Source organism: Onychostruthus taczanowskii, unplaced genomic scaffold (assembly GCF_017590055.1).
Source record: "Onychostruthus taczanowskii isolate IOZ18803 unplaced genomic scaffold, ASM1759005v1 scaffold43, whole genome shotgun sequence".
NCBI lineage: Eukaryota > Metazoa > Chordata > Aves > Passeriformes > Passeridae > Onychostruthus > Onychostruthus taczanowskii.
In genome coordinates this window covers 3,601,255-3,621,341 of record NW_024501792.1, presented here as the reverse complement: position 1 = coordinate 3,621,341, position 20,087 = coordinate 3,601,255, and the positions used below count along the sequence as shown (strand labels likewise).

The following is a 20,087-nucleotide window of genomic DNA, read 5'->3' as shown; positions in this document are numbered from 1 at the left end:
CTCCCCGGGCAATTCCTCTTCCTCGTGGCTCTCTGGGAAAAGCGCTGATCCCCGGGATAATTAATACTCGGGGTAATTAATGCCCAGCCAGGCATTAATGTGAGGTCGCAAAATGCCAAGTGTCTCCTAGCAGGGAAGGGAGCAGCTTTGGATTGGAAATTTAGCTTTAAAATTTCTATTTTTATCTAAATTTAAATTTGTTAAATTTTAGATTTTATTTTAAATCCCATAAATTTAAATTGAGGTTTATGGGAACAGCTTTAGATTGGGAAACATTCCTCATTTTCCCTTCCCTCAGCTCTTCCCTTGGTTTTTCTCTCTCTTTGCTGCAACAGGAGCTCTCCTTCTGCCCTGTTTCTTTGGTAAAACTTGTCTAAACTTGTATTTAAAAGTGAAAAGTAGCATAATTTTTGCTTTGTTTCTGCTTTAAAATTGGAAAATCATTTGTCTAAACAAGAATTGGGACCCACTGGTTCTTGCTGAAGTGGCCTTTTGAAAAGAACTTTACCTGTACCTAAATAATTCTAAATTATAATATCTATTTTGCCTGGGAGATTGTCACCTTTGGGAAGTGAGAACTGAATTTGGGGTCTGATTTTCAAGACACCTTTATCAGAATGGGTCAAGGCTGTTAATGGGGGTAAGAAAAGCAGGGCTGCACTTCTTTCCTCTGTGATCCCATTCCACTCAGAATCTCTTTATAAAAAATAATGAGACAGAGAACATTTTTCTGGAAAAAAATATGCTTTATTATCAAATGACTCCTATACAGCACAATTACCCGTGACAAGGTAAAACAGATCTAGGTGTGCACTCACTTGGAATTCAGTTCTACCAGCACAAAAATCAACAAACAACTCCTTCAGTGCAAATTAATGCCTTGGATTGTGTGGAGTTCCTGTCTTTGGATTGTTTTCCTCTCAGAGTTCCCTCCAACTCCATCTTTGAACGAGGGAAAATTGTAGTAGTTACAAAAATAGGTAGTATTTCAATTTCTAGGCTTTACAGTACGGTGGGAGGTAATTTCTCAGCCTCTAAAGTCCTTATTTCTTCATTGAATTCATGAAATCTCTTCACCCCAGCATGGGGTGGATCCACGCTCGATATTGCACAGGCAGGACTTGAAAGCAGCAGAGGCTGGGCCAGGTGGGGAAGGAGCTCTCCTGTGTCAGACTTTTCAGTAATACATGTTCTTGTCCCACCAGCCTGCAGGAGAAGGGAGGGGATAACAATTAAAAATAATTTTTTAAAAATTGGTTATTTTTCCTCAAAAAGGAAAAGTGACCATTGGAGGAAAATGATTCATTTTTCAGCAGTCACCTGCGAGTGGCAGCTGAGCAGGGAGTGGAAGGGTAGGAAAAGACACATGAAATGAAAATATTCTGTTAAAATTCAATCAGAACAGTGCACTCACTTCCTGGGTGTCTCCTGATGAGCAGCTTCCGGATTTCATCGTAGACCCAAATCAGGATGGCAAAAGGTACAGCCACAAACCAGTACTGGAACCTGGCAGTGGGGGCAAAAGTCTCATTCAGAAACTCCTGAAAACAGCTCAGCTCCAGTTCTGGGGTCTCTGTGCTGTTCAATGTCACTAAAACAAATCTGCCCCCTTGGGCCTCTTTCCTTTTTTCCTAATTAATCTCTCAAATTTATGATGTGCATGTAAAGCCTCCCAGTCTTAAGTGGCTCCTGGATTCATTAATTCCAGGTCCTATTCAGAAGGAAATTTTGCCTGGTGTTATCACAGCAATCAATCACCTGACTGATCTATTTAAAATAAAAGTTAAATGCTGGCTGTGCTCATCAAAGCATTGAAGATGCTGGAAGAAATATTTAAATGTTGGTTTTGCACAAGTGGGTATTTGGATCCTCAGTAGGAAATCCCATAGGAGAATGCGGAAATTATGGCAATAATGGCCTTTTTGGCCAAGAAATAGTGATGAATATAACAAATTTTAAAAATATTTGTCCTGCACAGGCTCCTGCTCCTGTTTTGTGCCCCCGAGGAGGGCAGGGGAAGCTCAGGGGCACCAGAGCTCACCTGAGAGGAGTGAAGTTCAGGGCTGTAACATGTCCAAGGCCGTAGGTGAGAATCAAAGCAATTCCTATCTGGGAAAATATCCCCACCCAGATGACTTTGTTCCTGCAGGAAAAGCAGAGGGGAAGAGTTAAACTCCTGTGAGAGAGATGAGTTAACCCCAGAGTTAAAGCCCTGTGAGAGAGCTGAGTTAAACCCCTATGAGAGAGTTAAACTAACCCCAGAGTTAACCTGTGAAACGATTAAATAAACCCCAGAGTTAACCCCCTGTGAGAGGGTTAAACTAACCCCAGAGTTAACCCCCTGTGAGGGTTAAACTAACCCCAGAGTTAACCCCCTGTGAGAGGGTTAAACTAACCCCAGAGTTAACCCCCTGTGAAAGGATTAAATAAAGCCCAGAGCTACACCCCTGTGAGAGTTAAACTAACCCCCGTTTTAACCCCCTGTGTGCCTGCAGGACCCTTCTGGATCCCTGCAATCCCCGCTCCAGGTGGGCTCTGCAGGCACAGGGGTGGGCTGGGCAGCTCTGTCCTGTACCCCAGGTGCTCCTGCCTCTCGGGGCAGCACTCCCAGCCCAAATCCAGCTGTGGGAGACTCCCAGCAGCAGCTGCTCAAGGCTGGTGCTGCTCTGGGAAGTGCTCAGGATGACTCAGGTGTTAATGCAAGGAGGAAGCACACATAGGTGTAGGCCCTGTAGCTGCAGATAAAGGATGGAAAACGAATTGCTCTGCTATCAGAAAGCCGGGAGGGAATGCCAGCTCTGCTGCTGGCCTCTGGCCCAGCCGATATTTGGAATTCTCCTGGGGCTGGAGGTTTGCAGAGGGCGGCCAGCACTGTCTGGGGGAGTTTGGCCAGCTGGTATCTCCCTTCCCAGAGCCTCAAGTTATCTCAGGGAAGTCCAGACTTGCTATCTCTTGATAAGGAGTTCAGAAAGTAATCTGGAAGAGAAACTCCCATTTTTTTTCCTAGTAAACATTTTAATGAATGGAAAGTTGGGTTTAAGCTGGTGCATTTTCAGAATAACCAGCACAATGTCTTTAAAGAAAATCCCTACCCTGAAGTAGAAAAGGGGCTGAAGGGAGGTGTAATAAAATATTTGCCTGAGATTTGTGATTGTTTAAGGCCAGGCTTAATCTCTGTGCAAAGACTGAAAGTGAGAGGGCCAAATCACTGAGCTCACCTGCTTCTGAAGGGAGCAGGAGGCTAACCTGCACTGCAGGTTTAGATTAGATAAGAAAAAATCCTTTTCTCTGAGGGAAATTCTTCCCAGGGGAGGCCCTGGCACAGGTGCCCAGAGAAGCTGTGGCTGCCCCTGGATCCCTGGCAGTGCCCAAGGCCAGGCTGGAGCAGCCTGGGATGGTGGCAGGTGGGATGAAATGAGCTTTAAGGTCTCTTCCAACCCAAACCATCCTGGGACTGCGCATCTGCAAAACTCACCTGAAGAGGCCCTGGCGGAAAATGGAATTTCTGCGAGTTTTCCTGATGATCAGATCAGCCACCTGCTGGATGGTGATGCTGACAAAGAAGGCTGTGTAGCCAGTCCACTGCAGGTACATGCGCTGGTAGTGGGTCTGCAGAGCCAAGGAAACAGCAAAACCTTTTTAAATGACACCCTCCCACTCGCCCAGGCTGCTGCAAACCCCCACGGGAGGCTCCGTCTCAGTGCCCAAGGTGTGAACGCAGGGCTGCTCCAGATTTAGGCGCAGAACGCTCAGGTTTGGGCCCAGCTTTATTCTGGGACTGAGTCACGAGGCTGCAGCACGAGCTGGGGGTGAGGGGAGATTCTGTGGATTTATCAGTGCCTCCTGCGCCTTGTGATTCCGCAGGGGAGGGAGGGGGAGGCTGCAAGGACTTGGCAGAGGTGCTGCTCACCAGCAGGGCTGGCAGAGGATGGTGAGCACGGATTTTGGGGGGTTCAGCCATCCAGAGCAGAGAGGAAGGTGCACCTGCAGGGGCTGTGAGTGAGAAGGTGGAAAACTGTGGAAAATCGAGGAATGAATGAAAGAGCAGAGGCTGAATGAAAGAGCTGTGTGGCAGGGAGCCCTAAAGACTCTCCCCTGCGGGAACATGAGATGAAAACTAATTCTGTTCGCATTTAAGCCTCGTTTGCATTCCCCATCCCTTTATTTTGGGGGAATTTTGAGGCAGGCAGGTGGGCAGGGAATTTTCAGGGCTGCTTTACCCATTGCTGTCCGTAGGAATCCTCAAAGTCGTTGATGGCATTGCTCTCCCAGTTCACTCTCACTCCCAGCAGCGTGGAGGGGAGGAACCCTTGCTCGGCATAAACGGTGAAATAGGTGACAAAGGCCCCCACCGACTGCATGATTCCTGCAGAAACAAAGGGGCAGGAATGAGGAAAAACCGAAATTAAGGAGCACTGGGGGGTGGGCTGGACGCACGAAACATGCTAAAGGTAGTTGGTGAGTTTTGGTGCTGTGAATTTCTTGCCCTCTGTAGATAAAACCTCATTTTATTGCTGAATAATGAGCAGCAGGAGGGGGCTGGTGGGTTTGCAGAGGAAGGGGTTGAGTTTCAGCTCCTCAATTTAGGGGGTTTTTAATTGTTTTTTTTTTTCATTTTATTGCTGAATAATGAGCAAGAGGAGGGGGCTGGTGGGTTTGCAGGGGAAGGGGTTGAGTTTCAGCTCCTCAATTTAGGGGGATTTTAATTGGTTTTTTTTCATTTTATTGCTGAATAATGAGCAAGAGGAGGGGGCTGGTGGGTTTGCAGGGGAAGGGGTTGAGTTTCAGCTCCTAAATTTAGGGTTTTTTAAATGAATCAGCTTGAGTCTTGCTTTGCTGACACAAGGAGAGTTTGGGAGGCCAACCCACCAATCTGCAGGTAGGAGTACACAGCCAGCTGCTGGTTCACCAGCCGGTCTTTCCTCTTGTTCCGGGGCCTCCTGTTCATGATGTCACTCTCAGCTTTCTCGTAAGCCAGTGCCACCGAGGGGATCTGCAAGAGAAACAAACCCTCAGGGGCTGGGGGCAGCGTTTGCCCGATTTTCAGGGGTTTAGCAGCAATTTGCAGTTGCCAAGTGGTTCTGTTGGATGTTGGCAGAACAGAGGAGAGGAGGATCTGTGTGGATTCCTAATAATGAATGAATTCCCATTAATTAATTCCTATTAATTGTAAAGGGTTTGGGGAAAATCTGAAATTTGCATGGATCTGGTGATTAATACAAAAGGCTAGAGAAAGTTAACAATAATTTAATATTAATTTAAAATTAAAGGGTCTTCCAGGTCCCTGAGGCTGGGCTGGATGAAATGTCAGGTGGAACTGCAGAAATCCCTCTGATCTCTTGATTAAAACACAAGATATATTAATTATATTATATTATATTGTGTTATATTATATTGTGTTATATTATATTGTGTTATATTATATTGTATTATATTGTATTATTGTGTTATATTGTGTTATATTATATTATATTATATTATATTATGTTATATTATTATGTTATATTATATTGTGTTATATGATATGGTATTATATTTATTATTATTATACATAATTGTTCACTGCTGATTTTAGCCTGCATCAGTTGTCTTTGCTTTCTGCTCCTCCCCTGCAGGTTGTTGTTGTTTTCTACTCTTCTTTCTCTCTACCTGGCTGCTTTTAATCCCTTTTTTTTGCTGCCTTTCTCATCTGTATGACAAGGCCACAAAATCCCCTGCTCAGGATGTGCCTCCACCCCCAGCCCCTCTCCCTGGCAGGACATTCCAGCAGGAAATGACTTCGGAGCTCCCAACTCACAATGTCCGTGCCCAGGTCGATGAAGAGGATGGTGATGGTGCCAATGGGCATTGGGATGCTGGCAATGATGTAGATGAGGAAGGGGCAGAGCTCAGCAATGTTCTTGGTCAGGGTGTAGGCAATGGTTTTCTTCAGGTTGTCAAAGATCAGGCGGCCTGGGGGAAGAGAAAATTCTTCTGTCAAAGGGAATTTTTATCAGGAAAAAAAGTTCAATTTTGGTAAATGAAGTGGAAACATTTGCTGCTTGTTTCTGCTTCCCTCATGTGTTTCATCATGCATTTTGTAATTTGGTTTTGTTGGGTTTTTTAAGCTCCCCTTCCTGTGAGGCTTCTGAAAACTCAAGTGTAATGAAATATTTCTTTTGATGAGGCAGTTTGAGGGGAAAAGCCTCGTTCCCCAAAATGCTGTGGTTGTGATGGAAACCACAAGCTCTTTACAGGGAAAGGAGAGTGGGATGAGTGCTCCTGTTTTAGGTGGGCACAGTGAAGGTGATGTGTGAGAAAATAATAGAGAGAAAAGGTGGAGAAAATCATTTATATCTTTGTGAGGCTTCAGGCTGCATTGGAACAAGTCAGGAAGTGCTTTTATCTGAAGCTTCATCAGAGACAGCAAATCTTTATTGTGTGAGAGAGGGAGATGATTTCCTTATTCTCTGATTGTCATGTGTAGACGTGGAATTAATTCCCAGCTTTCCCAAATATCAAATTCACAATTCCAGGTAGAGAAGAGAGGAAGATCAGCAGGCCCTGCCAGCAGCTTCCAGCTCAAAAAGTGGGAAACAACATTATCTTTACCTTCCTCCACTCCTGTGACAATGGAAGCAAAGTTATCATCCAGCAGGACCATATCAGCTGCATTTTTGGCTGCGTCTGAGCCAGCAATCCCCATAGCAATCCCAATATCTGCTTTCTTTAGGGCAGGGGAGTCATTGACTCCATCTCCAGTCACGGCAACCACAGCTCCCTGGAACACACAAAAGCATCCAGATGTGGGTTTGGGAGGAGAGGGTGGATTCTGGCATCATCAATCCTTACATTTCTAACAGAAAAATGCCGATAGGAAGTTCTGAATCCTCCCTGTACCCACATCAAACACAGCCAGGGAACAGGAGGGTGATGGACAGGGTTGAGAGAGTAACCTCAGAGTTTTTTGTGTGTTTCCCTTTAGAGCAGAGACCTGGAAAATTCAGGGATGTGATTCACTGCATCCTAAAGAGTGGACATCTCAATTAGATGCATTTCAAATGCAATTAATCTGATTGTTTGGTGTAAAGAGGATTTAAGATTTGTCTGCTCTATGTGCGTGGTCCATCCCTGTCTGAGCAGAGCCAGGTTCACCTCTGACATCTGGGGGAGGTTTGATTAACACAAAATGTCCTGGTTTTTGTTAATGAAGAGCTACAGAAACAGTCAGGCTTCATCTGATTCATAAATTATGTAACCATTGAGTTAGAGCCCGTCCTCATCCTATCCCAACAGCTTCTGGCCATCCTCAGTCTGTGCTAGAATTTCTCCACTAATCCAAAAGATGGAAAACTCTGATTATCCAACTCAGCTTCTTTGTTATCTTCCTGAACATCTCCTGTAGCTCCAGGCTGCACGCAGAAGTTTCTGGCTTGGTTCAAGGCAGGGTGTTCAGAGTGGGGACAGAGCCTGGCAAACTGATTAATAAAAATGCTGAATTTCCTGTCCCTGTGGGGATTGAGCACAGTGTCACTACCTATAAATAATGCCATGTACAGAAAGGCTTATAAGCTCTAAGTACTAAACATAGCTGGAGACTGGCTGGGGGAGGGTGTTCCTTTTCATCCCTGGAGAGCCAAATCTGCCAGGAGTGTGGGAGTCTGAGCAGTGCAGAACACGTTTACCCACCGTGTGCCTAACAGAGACCATTCAAAAAATAAAAACCGCAACAAATTGAAAAGTTTTATCTCTTTTTTTTTTTTTTTTTACTCCCTGGAGAGCCCTCCAGGTTTAAACCCAAAGAGCTGATAATGCTGATTGGGAAGCTTAGTGCTGGCACGACTACAAAAATAAAATAATATCTTGTGCCACATCTTCCTCTCTACAAAGTCCAGGCACAGCACTAGTGTGGCTTTAATTCACAAAATCTACTTGGAAGATGTCATTTTTGAGTGGAGAGTCTTTTGATAGCAATTTTCATCTTTTTCAGAGCTCTGAAAATGTCTTTTTTTTTTCTTTTTTTTTTCCCTCCTGTACTGGCTGCACTCCAGGCTGCTTTACATAATATTGGCCATGGATGGGACAAACTCTCTTTAAATCCTGCTGCCTGATTTACAGCCCTGGGAAGTAACACAGATAAGACTTGGTGGTACATAAATCACGCTCTGGCATTCTGTGGGGTTCATACCTCAGAATCACAAATAGTCTAGGCTGGAAAAGAGCTGTGAGTTCACCTGCTCACCCAGCACTGCCACTAACCAGTTCCACTCCCAAACATTCCTGTGGGCAGGAGGACACGGCTCTGAGTGGCCACAAGAGATAAGAGGAGAGGATGTGGCAGCAGCATTGCTTTTATCTGGGTTTAAAGAATTCCCCAGGGAATTCTCCTTCCCAGACAGGGCACAGGAGGCTTTTTGTGCTTTTCAGAGTGACAGGGACAATCCACGCTCTGGCTACAGCTCCAAACCCAGTGAAAGCTCATTTTGTCACCAGGAGCTGTGTCTGCAGCAGGAATTCGAGCGGCTTGGACTGAGTCCAGGCAGCGTTTGTGGCAATCTGTTAGATAATGTTCTGGCACGGGGCAAAGAGTATAAACAGGGCTTAGGGAGCGCTGGGAATTGGCTCCCAGCCTCCCAGCCCTGGGCTGGCGCGTGTGCGTGGCCTTTGCCACGCCTGCCTCACCTGCCTCTGACAGCCCTCCACGATGATCAGCTTCTGCTGGGGCGACGTGCGCGCGAAGACGATCTCGGCGTGCTCGCGCAGGATCGCGTCCAGCTGCTCCGAGCTCATGTCCTTCAGCTCCATCCCGTTCACCACGGCTGCCGTGGCTTCCCTGCAAGGGCCGCAGGCAAGGCAGGGGGGATTTTCAGATCAGAAGGGTGGAAACTGTGCGCTCGTGGGATGGGCGTGCAGCTGGGTGGTGGGAAAGCGGCAAATGGAGTTAATTGCGGAGGTGTTTGTTGTTAATTAGTGGGAGTTGAAAGAAAGGCAGAAATCCACAGTGGGTCACAGTCACCTCTGGATACAGAGGGGTCTCATTGAAGCTTCAGAAAATGCATTTTAAAGACAGCTCTCACTGGGAGGAGCAGGGGAAGACATCACTTCTGCAAAGAGCTTTTATCCTTCCCTTGTGATGTTATTTTTTCCCCGTTTAATGGATGAAGGAGGAATTTGGGCTGATGGTCCAAACTGGGTCGTGTGATGCCGAATTTTGCTCTGTGTGTTTGTGTGTTTAGTCAAACAGACAGTGACAGTGACTTCCACATGATCTGCAAAGAACAATTCACCAGATTTTCTTCACGGGTAGCAGAGATGAAAACCACCGAGTGGACACATTTAGCTGGAGATGACTCAAGAGTGGGAATGTGTCATAAAAAAAGCAGAAAGCAGCGGGGATGTAGAATAAAAGCACCGTGGAGTGAGCAGGGAAGTGAAGCCCTGTGTGCTGCCAGGCTCTGCTGGCTCTCACCTCCTGTTGACCCGCTCCACAGGGAGGTTGAGGCGCTTGGCAATGTCCTCCACGGTCTCGCTGGTGGCTGAAATGATGCCCACGCTCTTGGCGATGGCCTTGGCCGTGATGGGATGGTCGCCAGTGACCATAATGACCTGAGCAAGGGACAAGTGAGTGCCAAGTGGCCAAAGCATGGAGGGAGATAAGGGGGAATGTCCGGTTTTGAGGAGCAGGAAGCACTTTGGGATCAGAGCAGCGCTGTGTACTCAGCAGAGGGAGATTAGGGGCGGTAATTGCCCAGCTCTGTATCAACATCTGGGCTCTGCCTCTCTTCCTGAGGCTGCTTTATCAGGGCTCTGGAGGAAGAACTCGTCACAGGCAGCCAGATTAGAGTAATGCAGAATAAAGGAGCCCTTATGTAAGGATCTATATTAGGTATGTTCAGTGGGGAGGGTTTGTTAGAATATTGCATCTTAAAATGGATCCTTGTGACTGAGGTGTCCTGACAGATAAGGCACAGCCTTTACTTGCTTTTCTCGAAGAAAAGTTGCCAGATCTGTTTTCAGCCTATGAAAAATTTCATCAGGGTTGGGGTTTGGGATTCATCTCGTCTGTGATCTGTAATTCCAGATATGATTTTCCTAGATTTAGATAGATTTCACCTCTGCTTAGTTTACTTGTGAGTCCCCAGGGAGTGAAATTAGGGGAATTACTGCTTCAGGTTCTACTTGAATAATGCTGAGATTAGTGATTCCTTTGGATAAATGTTCAAAGCAGTGTCCTGATGCCTTCTCTAGAATTGTTTGTTACTTTCCAAGGTTTCTTACTCTGTTTCCAAGCAAGTAATTCCAGCTGGTGTGGGTTCTGTATTCTAGAAATCGATCTGATGAGAGAGTATCTGAGCTTTTGCAAATTTGGATTTCCAGGTTGAGGGTTTTGTGCAGTTCCTATAGTCTGATTCCCACTTAAATGAAAATGTTTTGTCTCTGGGGACTTTCTAAATTGAAATTATAGGATGGTCTTACCTAAGGTTAAGATTTTTGGTAGTTGTTGCTAGAATGATAATTAGTGGCAATGTGGTGGAAGATCTTAAATTTTAAATACTTTAAATAACACCTAAAATAATCATAATGAGTCTTTCTGTAGTGAACCCATTGTGTTTTTCTCTGTAAAATCCTCACCTTGATGCCAGCACTGCGGCACTTGGAGACAGCGTCAGGCACTGTGGAACGAGGTGGGTCAATCATGGACAGGAGCCCCACAAAGCACAGGTTGGAGGCTGGGAAGTTCATGGAATCTGTGTCAAACTGGAAGGTCTCCGGAAACTCATTCTCAGGCAGGTACAAGTGGCAGAAACCTGAAAAGATATTTAGGTTGGTATGATGGGCAGGAAAACATGGGAGAAAGAGGAGAGGCTTTGCTCTTGCCCATGGAACTCCAGCATTTAACCATTTTTCCAGGCATGCTGGATGTGCCAAGACTTTCAGCCTCATTTCACAAGTCTTACAGCTGGATTTTACCCCGTTTTCATGTTTTATCCCGTTTTCCCAGGCACTCACCCAGCACTCTCTCCCCCATGCCCCCCAGTTCCATGTAGGCTGTCTGGAAAGCTTCTGCCTTCTCACTGTCCAGAGGCTCTTCCTTGCCGTTGATCATGATGGTGCTGCACCTCTCCAAAATCCTCTCTGGGGCGCCTTTCATCACCAGCAGGAAGCGTTTGTCATGGGGGTCTTCGGTCTCGTGGATGGAGAGCTGTGCCACAAACAGGAGATGGGTTGGAAGAGCTCAAATTGCCTTCGTTTGTTTCTAGTTTTCCATGGGATTAATGCTCTTTTCCATAAAGAAGTCATGATTTCCATCAAGTGGAATGAACTGTATCTATCGTAACTTGAATTTTCTCTGTTGTTGAATTACCCCGTTAAGGCTTCCAGGTCACCCATTGCTGCATCAGGCCCAGTGATAGAAACAATCTGGCATGATTTCCAAAAAAAATGAAACACACCTGGAATTTGTTGGTAGAGTTGAAAGGGATTTCAGCCACTTTCCTGTTCTGTGCTCTAATGCTCATCACATCCCCCAGAATGACCTCAGAGAATTTCAGCAGAGCTGTCTCAGAGGCATCTCCAACCACGACCCTCTGTGGGCACAAAGGAATAAATCATTTTACTTTTATCTTTCCACAAATTTATGGCATGCTGCACACTTCAGCAACAAGGAATCTCCATTTTTATGTTCAAGTTATCCTGGAAAAAAATATTAAAATAGAATTTGGGGGTGTCTGCTTTGCTCTTGGAGTTACAACTGAGCCACAGCAAACTGTAAAGCAGATCTGGGGTCACACTCAGGGCACTACAGGTGAGCCGAGGCACAAACCCAAATTAATTTGAGGATGGCATTGATGAGTAAACAGCAGGTTTGTCCTGGTAGTCCAGTCAGTAGAATTTACTACCTTCAAGCAGTTGTGTGGAAAGACATCAATTAAGGCATGTTTACCCTTGCTATAATAAATTAACAGTGCAGTAATTACTGTTCCTGCTAGTTGTCTTGCCTTTTCCCTGGCAGGCACAGTTGGGTTTGGACAGTGCACAGGGGTTCTTGGAGCTGTCCTGTGCAGGGCCGGGAGTTGGGATTGTGGATCTCCTCCAATTCAGGATAATCTGCATTTCCATGCTCTTGGCTGTGCAGGTTTTTTTACCCTGTGTTAATTTTTTTGTGTGAGTGTGCAGCAGTAAAACCACTGTCAGTAGGAACTTACTGGTAAAATGGAGATTGTTAAAACCAAGCAGGGAAAATTGCTTTTTCAGAAGAAGGGGAATAAGCTGGTGTGAAGTCAGCAGTACCTTCATGATGGGGAGATTTTCCTGTCCTGGCCGGAATTCCGCCCGGTTGCAGAGAGTGACAATTTTTGATAAAGCTGTCCATGTGGGGGAACTTTGATCAAAGGGCTGGGCTGAGAGAAGCAGAACACACATTGCATCTTTTAGCATGTTGCATGACACAAGTAAAATCTTAACAGTGAAAAAACAGAACTGACTTATTTGCTGAAAAAAAAATATTCTTTTGACAGCTTTTTTTATGGAAAAAAAATGATATAAATTTTCCCTCTAGCAGTGCTGCAAAGGGGTTTGGATGATGGTTGTTTTCTTAATTCCTTACTAAATGTACTCTTGGCAAAAGGTTCTGGAGTAGAGCCTCCTTCAGGTTTACCTCCTATAGATGGAATTCAAATATTAATTTTTATTTTTTCATGTCTCCACATGGCTAAGGAGGGATTTCCATGTGTAGAAGGAAGATATGTCTGATTTGGCCACCAAAAGTGAACACCCTAGGATGGATCCAAGCATCTGCCCCTTCCCACACCCCCATTTTCCCATTTACTTGTTTGATCTTCACTGGTGTCGGCTGAGTAGATCTGGTTGTCAAACCAGAGGTGGGCAACAGTCATCCTGTTCTGGGTGAGGGTGCCTGTCTTGTCGGAGCAGATGATGGAGGTGGAGCCGAGGGTTTCCACGGCCTCCAGGTTCTTCACCAAGCAGTTCTTCTTGGCCATGCGCTTGGCCGTGAGGGACAGGCTCACCTGGCAGGGGGGAAGGGGTCCAGATGTCACCAAGGTGTGGCTACACACAGGTATAATGAGATTGCATTCTCCTGGTAGATCTTTTGTGGGGTTTGTAACAGAATATTTTAAATTTTTCATTTTTCTTGGCTGTTGTGCATTTTTTTTCTCCCTTTTTTAATTTAGAATCTGAGGTTTGGCTGTAACTAGCACAGGTAGATTTGCTGCTGATAGGAACCTGCTGCCTGCTGATAGAAATAAAGATGTCTTATCAATCAAAAGGTTGTTTGAGATGGAAGAACCTGCAAAGGGCAGGGAGCTGCTGGTCACCAGCTCCATGAATCCTGCAATGATTCCCTTCATTGTTTGCTGCTGGGGTGCTTTGGAGCCAGCAGTGCTTAGCAGGTGTGCTGCCCCTCAGGCAGGGATTTTAGTGCTGGACAACTGGTAATAAGTGCAGTTTTCATGTGACTTTCAGAGTACAATGTCCCCACTTCCAAGTGGGAGTGGGTGGTGGGGAAATGAGTCACGTCATTGTACTTGGCAGCCATCGAGGCAGAGCAGCACTTGAACTTAAACCCCAGCTGGGTTTGAGACGAATGACTCAGTTTCACCAGAATTCCCAGATGAAGGGTTTATCCTTGGAATAACCCCTCCTGAAACCCAACCCAGCCCAGAGGTGAAGAACCCCAACGCAGACTCACCGTCACCGTGGCCAGCAGCCCCTCGGGCACGTTCGCCACGATGATGCCGATGAGGAAGATGATGGAGTCCAGGATCTTGTAGCGCATGGAAACGGAGATGATGAAGAAGAGGACGCCGATGGAGATGGCCACTCCTGCCACCAGGTACACGAAGTGCTCGATCTCGATGGCGATGGGCGTCTTCTCGTTGCCCACGCCCGAGGCGAGGGAGGCGATGCGGCCGATGATGGTGCGGTCCCCGGTGTTGATGACAATGCCGGTGGCAGTGCCTGCAGGGACAAAAACTGTCACCTCCAGGGCACACAAACACTCAGAGGAAGTTGCAGCCTGACATTCCAGCAGGTGTTGATGGAAAAACCGCAAGGAAACTGCGGTCAGTTCAAATCCAAATTATTCCATTGATTGGTGCAGCCATAACCACGCTGCGTGTTGGAACAAATACTAAGTGTGACCACCCCCAAGGTCACACTTAAATCTGCTCAGGTCAAAATTCATGTGGGCAATTAAACCTCTCTGAAGTTCCTCAAAGCAGAATTGCTCAAATGGGTTAGCAGGACCAAGCAGCACCTCTGCAGGTGCCTTTTTGGGGGCCCTTCTCTCTGTACGTTGATAAATAATAAAAATTCGAAACGTTCAGTTCCCCTGAAGTTACTGAATAGAGGTCAAAGCCTAACTAGAAAAAAGATAAAAGGGTGATAAACGTGGCTAGAGCCAGTGGAGAAACAGATAAAGAGGATGAAATGGGATTTCCATGCCCAGTTTCAGGATCAGCTCACCTTCCACACAGGTGGTGGAGTAGAAGGCAATGTTCCTGGTCTCCAGGGGGTTCTCGTGGGTGAAGTCACAGGAGCGGGACTGAGGCTCTGACTCCCCTGTGAGTGAAGAATTGTCCACCTTTAATGAAACGGAGACATGCCCAGATTAAAGTCAGCAGTACACAGTGGTGTCCAGCCCGGGAGGTGAGGCCGCAGCTCCATTCACAATCAGTGACATCAACACCTCTCAGTGCCTCTTCTCTGAGCTGCTGCTGTCCCTGACAGAACCTCTTTCTGTGGGAATTCAGATCAGGCAATACTGTGTGTCTGTCAGTGGGATTTTCAGCAGCAGCCTGAGAAAACCCCACAATTTTGAAGACCTGCCTCTGGTGGAAACTCTCAGTCATGTATTGGTGCATCTGCCCTGTCCTGGCAAAGAGCAGAGGCAGAACATGGCATGGACTTCTTGGAAGTTCAGGGAGGGAGGTGTCAGTCCTAGAGGAGCTCAGCATCACATTCAGGCTTCTGCTCTCTCACTTCATTAGTTATGTCCAGTCCCAACTCCAATAACCCATATTGGCTGTGTAGAAATTCTTCCTATGCAATAAATTGCTCCACACTCTGTTTTCCCTCTTTCCTTTGCTCTTCCAAGCCCTGTTTACCTTGCAACCCTGAGTGAAGATGAGACGAATGTCTGCAGGGATCCTGTCCCCACCCTTGATCTCCACAATGTCCCCCACCACCAGCTGGTCTGCTGGCAGCTCCTTCTTCTCAGCATCCCTGAGGACAAGAGCTTGCTGGAAGAGAGAAATGGAACAAAAATTAGTTTTGTGCAACGCTCTACACTGAGATCCTCCTCTCTGTTCTGGGACAGAGCCAGAGCAGGGTGATGGAGAGGAAATGTGAGCATATCTGACATCCAGCTGGACTGCTCAGCCTGGAATTTGGGGGATTTGAGATGGGAAGTGGCTTTGGAGATGGGGAAATGCCTTCCAGGGATGTGCTCACATGACATCAGGTCTGTGGGTAAAAGCAGCAGGCTGCAAAATGTGAAACCCAGCACACTTCACCCTTTTACAGGTTTGAACTGGGCACTGAGATCTCTAACCCAGTGCTGGATGGAGGACAAGGATGTGCTTCCTACAATTCACAGATCCATGAAAGCATCCACTGTGTGCTTTTTAGCAATGGATTGTGATTCAGGACATTTATCTGGGTCATTTGCCAAGAGATAAATTCAAGTTGGTCTTGCTGGGCTTCCCTCATGCTTTATTGGGATGAATTTTGGCCTCAGTTTAAAAGCACTGGTGGTTCTCACCTGTGGGATCATCTTGCTGAAGCTGGCCATGATGTTTGTGCTTTTGGCTTCTTGATAATAAGCAAAGATGCCAGTGAGGATGACAACCAGAGCCAGGACTACTCCGAGGTAGAGCTGATCAATAAAAGATATAATTTTGTTAATTTAAGAAAAGTTTTCAGCAATTCCTCTGTTAGAATGAATCAGTTCTGTGTTGTTTTAAAATGAGGTGTTGGCTGGGTTAAAAGACAGGTTAAGAAAAGAACTTTCAGGTGTTAGCCTGCAAACGATCAATTAAAGTTTTTTTATGTGTGTATAAAAAAAGGTTTTGATAGTTTTAATAATCTAAAATCCTTCTCTAAACTGACACAATCCCGAACAAATTACAGTGTAACAAATTTAAAAAAAAAAAAAAAAAAGCAGAGTATAACTGAAAGGGCAATTACTCAGAGACTCTTTAGGTTCTGACTGAAGTCAGAGTCTAAAGTCTTCAGACATTTTTCCTGCCCTCCGAATTCTCAAGAATTGTGATTATGCCCAGTGGCTATCAAACCTTTGCCCAGGCACTCTTTAAGCGAGTGCTGTGCGTGGTGTTTGAGCTTTTATCAGAAGTGTTTGGCAGCGGCACGGTCTGGTGAGAACAAGAGGCCTCCTTGGAGTTACTGAGTAACTCTGGAGTATTTAAATCACCCCAGCCATGGCGAGACCCAGCGCTCGCGGCGCGGGCGCTCATCCACTCACGTTGTCATAGGCCGAGTCCACCCCCTGCGCCAGCTGGATGCCAAAGGAGATCCAGGAGAAGACAGCCCCGATCCACAGGAGGATGGAGAAGCCCCCGATCATCTGCTTGAGGAACTTCACGATTTCGGGGGTGGCTTTGGGAGGAGTGAGAGCATTGGGGCCGTCCCGAGCCAAAATCTCTGCTGCTCTTGCACTGGAGAGACCCTGCAGAAGGAGGTGACGTGTTTATAGTGAAATCACAAACAGATTTTTACCCCAGCTCAGAGCAAAATGCACGTGCTGCTGTTTTTTCACACGTTTACAATGAAATCACAAACTGATTTTTACCCCAGTTCAGAGCAAAATGATCATGCTGCTGTTTCTTTCAAGGTTGTTTGTGTCACAAACCAGCTGCAACTCTGATTTCCAAACCTCCTGATTTCAGAGTGGCTGCTATTAATTATCTGCTCTGGAGAAACAGCTATTTCTTTTTTCTTCTGGAGCACTGAATTTGGGGTCACATCCATCAGGAGTTTCCATTCTGTTGGTTATCAATCAAATATACCTGGACTAAGTGTTTGGAAAGCCAGGGGAAAACTGGCATTCTTTTGCTGCTGCTTCTGCATTTCCACAAGGTGTTTGTAGCTCAGGAGGTTCTTGAAATTCTTGTCTGGGCTCTGGCCACGTTCAGTGCTTTGATATTCAAATGTCAGGTGTCAAAGGGACTCAGGTGTAGTTTCTCAAATCTAGATTTTCCTTCAAAATCAGCTCAATCCATGCAGTCTTTGGTTACAAATTGTTACAGTGAAAAGTGAATTGTGGCGAAATCAAAGGATCAGATAACAGCTTTAGAAAAAATGAGGTCCTGATGCAAAACCCTGAGGTCCCATTTTTGATTTCAAAGCAGTAGCTCAGCTTTCTTCAGCCTCGAGAGAAACTCCACTTTAAATCCAGAGCAGTGCTCATTCCTTGCTGGTTTAGGCTTTACTGGGAGCATCAATGCAGGCACCCACACACATGTAATAATGAAATTCCTGCTCCTGGGAGCTCTGGGGAGGCCAGAGGCACCTGATTGAGGCAGTTCCTTAAGGAAGCCCTAGGCACTTACTTTGTCAATGCTGGTACCGTACTTCATCTCCAGCTCCGAGGTGCTGAGCCTGTGGTCATCCTGCATCCCAAGAGAGACAGGAAATTACAGTGAGCAAAGCATCAGACTGCTGGAATTCCTATTTCCAAACTGCCTGGATCTGGGAACATGGATGAAGTTGCATGTATGACACCCCGCTTTCATTAATCAGACAAATCTGCATATTGATGAGCAAAATATCTTCCACTGGAAGATGAGATTTTTTTCCTTTTGATTTGCAGAGTGCTTTTGTAAATAGCTCCCTCCTCCAGCAAATCTGTCACAAGAACAGGGTGGTGTGTTCGTGTTTCTGCTGCTTGCCACAGGGGCTGTGCTTCTTTTGGATAAATCATTTCAGTCTGCATGCTGCAGGGCTCAGAGTGTGTGACAACAACCTCTGCCCTTGATTGCCAGGGTAGGGAATGTGAATTATCCTCCCCAGTCTGCTGGAAAGAGGCAATAGGTTCTAAGCACAGGTAAAAAGGGTGTGGGAGAGGGAAATCTCAAAGCTCTTGTCCTTGGCCTGCAGTGACACCTCTTTAGTATCATTGGCCTAATTATATCTTGTGCTGAACCGGGATTTAGAAGCCAAGAATTTGAGAGATCTCCCAATTGTTTTCTCAGAGTGATTCATGGGTACTTGGGTGAGTCAATTCTCCTGTCTGTGCTTTGGTTTCTCTTTAGAAACACGGGAGTGGAGTTACATGCCCCGGTGGCAAAGGCAACACAGACAGAAATATTTACCTGCTGCTGGGCAGATCTTGGAAACGTGCTGGGTGAATGGGTGAGAAAATCATGGAATCAATATCTTATTTTGGTGTTCTTTGAGCTTTGCAATGCCATCCAGCCCGTAAATAGCCTCTCCTCTGAGCTGCTCTCACAGCAATCCCAAAAAGAGGTCAGCATAATTACCCTCATGTTCCAGATTGGGAAACTGGAATGTGTGGAGAGGAAGCAACACTTCCAAGAGCAGGTCAGTGGAGAGCCAGGAGGAAAACACAGATTTCTTGAAGGCCAGAGCAGTTGGTTTGGGTAAAACCCCCTGTGTTTAAAGCTGAGACCTGCTCAGCTCTGGAATCTCTGGAGCACAATGCCGTGGTTCTGCCTCTCCCTCTGACTCCTGGCTGGCTGTGCAAGCTGTCAGGAAATGCCGATGGCAGTGATTCCATCTGGGAATGGCTCCTTTTTGGGGCAGATAATGTTCTGTACCACTGGTGGCTTAATTATACCAGATTCGTCCTCTCATTTTAGGTATTAATCTTGCACAGGGTTTTTCTGGCACACTCCAGGAGGGTGAGGAAGCAAATCCTTCCCTGTGCCAGGATTTTCAGTGCAGGACACTCCCTGGATTTCACGGAATGTGTAATGGAAGCTCAGCAACACTCACCAGGTCCAGTTCTTTCTTAAGATCTTCTGCCTTCTTTTTCTTCTTGTCGCCTTTTTTGTCTTTGTCCTTCTCCTCTTCATCTTCAATCTCTGTTTTATGCAGATCTTTCGTCCCATAGATCTCAACTGAGTAAACATCAGACTTTTTCTGTAAAAGACCACAAAAAAGTCAAAATTTTGCAGATCTACGTTTTTAGACAACTTACAAATTTCTGCTGTCACTTTCTCCTGGCTACTTAAGGTGTTTTTTCCTGTCTTATCCAGACATTCATCCAGTTTGTGTTACTGTGATTGTGGTCAGGACTTCATCAGGTGCAAATTACAGGGATTGCTTTAGGGATGTGCAACATTTCCAGCAGTTTATTATCTGAAACAAGTGTAGGAAAATACTGCCCAGGACCTCAGCAGTGAAGATTACTAATTTATTTATCAGCTCCAAGAAGAGATCAGTGGAAAAGCAAAACATTTGTGAAAGGAAAGGAGAGGGGGAAATGATCCATTGAGAACTTGCTTGTTCCTGGAGCTTTTCAGGTCCATAACTCCAAGATCCAAATTTTAATTACAATTAACACCAGACTGAGTGCCAAGGAGGAGCTGCTCTGTTTTTGCCCGCACAGAGCTCAGACCTGGCAGGGATTTAGCCAACAATACACTTCTTTTTGGCAGTGGAATATTGGGCACAGGGAGCTGTTGACCCAGGGAGGCTGCTGCACCTCAGGGAATGTTTTGCTTTCAGTGATAACTCGGGAGTTGTGCCGTTTCCAAACCCTGGGTTAACTCTGCAGTGTGCAGGGCAAACTTCCCTCCCGTGCTGCTGATTAATGATAACGTTCCAGCTCCCAAATTATCCTGGAAACGACAGGCCAGGCCTTGGGAGAGCCACTGGGTGACCCCATTCCAGAGGTTTCCTTGTGGATTAAACCCCAGAAGTTCAGGAGAGTCCCCTTGGAGGTTCCCTGGTGGGACAAAGCACAAAGGGGCTCTGCCAGTGCTTGGCTTCCTGAGAGATCTCACAGAATGAAGGAAGAGCTCTCCATAACGTAAAGAAAGCTCAAATAATGGAAACAGCAAGAAAAAAAAAACAATAATAATTGGGGTATCTTGTTATTTAAC

General features: G+C 46.0%; 1 protein-coding gene across 1 annotated transcript; it reads right to left on the bottom strand.

Annotated features, from left to right (window-relative positions):
* Nucleotides 1-1,177: 1,177 nt before the first annotated feature.
* Nucleotides 1,178-19,128, bottom strand: ATP12A (ATPase H+/K+ transporting non-gastric alpha2 subunit; the record flags this gene model as incomplete). The annotated part of the gene is made up of 22 exons (XM_041413739.1): nt 1,178-1,206; nt 1,415-1,506; nt 2,042-2,143; nt 3,476-3,609; nt 4,221-4,366; nt 4,870-4,993; nt 5,798-5,952; nt 6,592-6,760; nt 8,662-8,812; nt 9,449-9,585; nt 10,612-10,787; nt 10,990-11,182; nt 11,433-11,567; nt 12,271-12,380; nt 12,809-13,007; nt 13,691-13,959; nt 14,467-14,584; nt 15,108-15,242; nt 15,764-15,877; nt 16,484-16,687; nt 17,571-17,630; nt 18,976-19,128. Coding segments are annotated over 22 exons (3,105 nt in total), but the record flags the coding sequence as incomplete, so codon positions are not given.
* Nucleotides 19,129-20,087: the final 959 nt, after the last annotated feature.